Genomic DNA, 3,328 nt, shown 5'->3' on the forward strand with positions numbered 1-3,328 from the left:
CTTAAAATAAATAGCTCAGCTGTAGAAATCTACCTTTTAGGCATCTACTTCTATTTCTACAGTGAGGTGGGATAAATCCATCCAGTATGTGACATTTCTTCAGTCTTGGACAATTTGATAACTTCCTGTTATTCTTGCTGACAAGAAGTTGTCATGCAAAAGCAGCACGATGAAAGTTGAATTTTTAGGAATGTGTTACAAAATGTTAGCAATTGAAAGACATGATGGATAGGAAATTCTATCAGTATGACTTTCTAGAGGGTCTGTCCCTGTGCTGTTTAGACAGATGACCGTGCATTTCAGAGATTTACTTTTGCATAGTTCACTGCCGCTTTCACTGCATAATTCAAATGAGACTTGTATGTCTTCAGTCCAATATGCATTTTTTTGTCATTACCACTATTTTATTATTCATTCATTTATTCATTCACAGGAGGAGCTATCTCCAACATGTACAGCATAATGGCTGCACGCTACAAGTATTTCCCTGAAGTCAAAACCAAAGGCATGGCTGCAGTCCCTAAACTGGTTCTCTTTACCTCGGAACATGTGAGCTTGATACGCTGCTAATTCTTAATTTATTGATGTATGTTGTGAAGATGCTTCATCATTAAACAACCACTCAAATGTGCATGTTTTGCTGCAGAGTCACTACTCAATAAAGAAAGCTGGAGCTGCACTTGGATTTGGAACAGACAATGTGATTTTGATAAAATGCAATGAAAGGTAGGATGAATGCTAAGGTTTTGATATGTTAAATGTCTTCATCTGTTAAATTTGTTGTATTGTGATTAAGGATTGGTTCAGTACAGTGTGTCAAGTTGCTAATGGCCTGTTGAGAAAACCCTATTAAATTATTTCAACTGTAGCTAGTATTTCCATATGCATTCTTTAATTTTCTTTGTCTTTCTGTTTCTACAATAACTACAGAGGCAAAATAATACCAGCTGATTTGGAGGCAAAAATTTTGGAAGCAAAACAGAAGGTTTGTGTTTTTAAAAATTAGTGCTTAAATGCTTGGCTTAGTAAAATTATCTTTTCCTTTGAAGGCTGAGGGTTAACACTAAAAGAGAACATTATAATGATATAAATATTATAATAACATTTTCAGCTGTTTAATTATACATTCATGCATTGTTTAGGGAATTATCTATATGTCTTGCTAAGGTTTCCATTTACTGTTTAAAAACAAAGTATTTTTAACTCTTGAACCACATCTGTATTTTATAACTTTTAAAAATAACTTTCTGTTTGGAAATATATAGAAAAAAGTATGAAAACATGAAACTAAACCTACTTTTATCCAGACTTTAAAGTTTAGCCAAAACCATCAAAAATTCTATTGAAGTCCTAAAAATTCCCATAGATTTCAAGTGTGAGGCTGCAGGGTTAGTAAGTATAGCCAGTAAGTTTAAATTTTTGAGGCATTCATCGTTATTTCTTGAATCAATGCGATGAAAAATCCATTAATTTTGTATAAAACCACCAAAGGTAGAGCAATCAAGATTATTAATTTTTTCTTTCTTAACTTCTTTACATTTGGGCACTCTATGAAATTGAAGTTCACATTTATTTCATCTAATTCAAAATTGTCTCACTTTGATCTGCTAGTTCCACATTTATTGCTTTTGTTTTGGATTGCTTTGTTCTGCTTTGTTCTGTTTATTAGTAGATAAAGACTAAAGGAACAACTTCAAGCCTTCAAATCACAACTTACAAATCACATTTACTTAATTTTCCTTTATACTGCTGTAAAAGTCTCAACTTTACTTGACTATTGCTAGTCTTCTACTAGAACGTTTGAATCTCCTCACTGAAAGAGATTAGACAAAATAATAATCTTTACCTTCTGACTAGTTAATTTAGTGAAATTACAGTACAATAAAAACAGAGTTTGTTCCTACCACGTATATAATTTGTTAGTTTCTATTGTTGCTTATATGTACCTTTCACGTGGGAAGAAAAACATTTTTAGGCTGGAAAATGGGATAGCAACATTTCTAAAATGATTTTCACTTTTTTTTCCTGAAAGAGGTTGGATTTTGTATTTAATATTTTTATTTTTATTGTAGGGATACATTCCTCTTTTTGTAAATGCAACTGCAGGCACAACAGTATATGGAGCCTTTGATCCAATACAGGAGATTGCAGATATATGTGAAAAATATAACCTCTGGCTCCATGTAGACGTAAGTAACTAAATGAAGTGCTATTATTCTGGCAAAAGATGATTTTTGTTTACATGTGTTTTGTCTTGAATTAAAAGATTTATTACTAGATCCTGAGTAAATTAAAATATGTTAGGCTTTTCCAGAATAATGAGTCTTCTCTTTTTTCTATCTCTTCCAGGCTGCCTGGGGAGGTGGGCTCTTAATGTCCCGAAAGCATCGTCATAAACTGAATGGAATAGAAAGGTACTACATGGTGCTTATTTGTAATACTGTTATTTAAATACTTTCATAAGGTACGTGACACTTCACAAATTCATGAAAAGATGAATTTTCTGCAATAAGGAGTTTAAACACTAAATTAAACAAAAGGAAGACAGACAGGAAAGGTTCACACTAGGAAGACTGAAACAATACTATAGAAGAGAACAGTGATGTACAGCTGAGCGAAAGGTAAGTTTTCAGCAGATTTGAAGGAGGACAAGGGTATTGCTTGGCAAAAAGGAAGGGAGATTGTTCTATGCATAGCTTTGAAGGGATCATAAGTCTGGGAGTGGGTGAAGGAGGATTTGAGGAAGAAATGAAGTGTGAGGGCTAGACAATCCCTGAAATGTAGGGATTTGAGAATAGCAGCGAGGAATGAGGAATCCAGAGAAGGTGTTTGAGCATGAATACCTATGATGGGAGGCCGTGACGTGGTGGGAATTTGTACAGATTCTCTCCTGAAAGGTGTTTGCAGTTATTTCCAGAAAATAAAGAGCATATGTTCTGCCTGAAAATGAGTGTTCTGTAAATGAAATTTTATTTTATATATATATATATGCTTGCTTTTGTCTTACTTTTATGTATATAAAAGTCGTCCGGTCCCGGATGACTGGAGGCTTGCAAATGTGATGCCCATCTACAAGAAGAGCCAGAAGGAGGATCCGGGGAACTACAGGCCTGTCAGTCTGACCTCAGTGCCAGGGAAGGTTATGGAGCACATCATCTTGAGTGCCATCATCATCTTGAGGGCACTCACAAGGCATGTGCGGGACAACCAGGGCATCAGGCCCAGCCAGCATGGGTTCATGAGAGGCAGGTTCTATTTGACCAACCTGATCTCCTTCTATGACCAGGGGGCCCGCCTAGTGGATGAGGGAAAGGCTGTGGATGTGGTC

General features: G+C 35.5%; 1 protein-coding gene across 1 annotated transcript in view; it reads left to right on the forward strand.

Annotated features, from left to right (window-relative positions):
• GAD1 (glutamate decarboxylase 1 (brain, 67kDa)) overlaps positions 1 to 3,328 on the forward strand; it is a 31,571-nt gene that overhangs the window by 17,172 nt on the left and 11,071 nt on the right. Inside the window, exons 12-16 of the mRNA XM_009325457.1 lie at positions 434 to 549; positions 647 to 726; positions 931 to 985; positions 2,073 to 2,189; positions 2,350 to 2,414. Of these exons, the coding sequence (XP_009323732.1) occupies positions 434 to 549; positions 647 to 726; positions 931 to 985; positions 2,073 to 2,189; positions 2,350 to 2,414 (433 nt within the window). The remainder of the gene's footprint in view (positions 1 to 433; positions 550 to 646; positions 727 to 930; positions 986 to 2,072; positions 2,190 to 2,349; positions 2,415 to 3,328) is intronic.

This window comes from Pygoscelis adeliae, unplaced genomic scaffold (assembly GCF_000699105.1).
Source record: "Pygoscelis adeliae isolate BGI_AS28 unplaced genomic scaffold, ASM69910v1 Scaffold106, whole genome shotgun sequence".
NCBI classification, from domain to species: Eukaryota; Metazoa; Chordata; class Aves; order Sphenisciformes; family Spheniscidae; genus Pygoscelis; species Pygoscelis adeliae.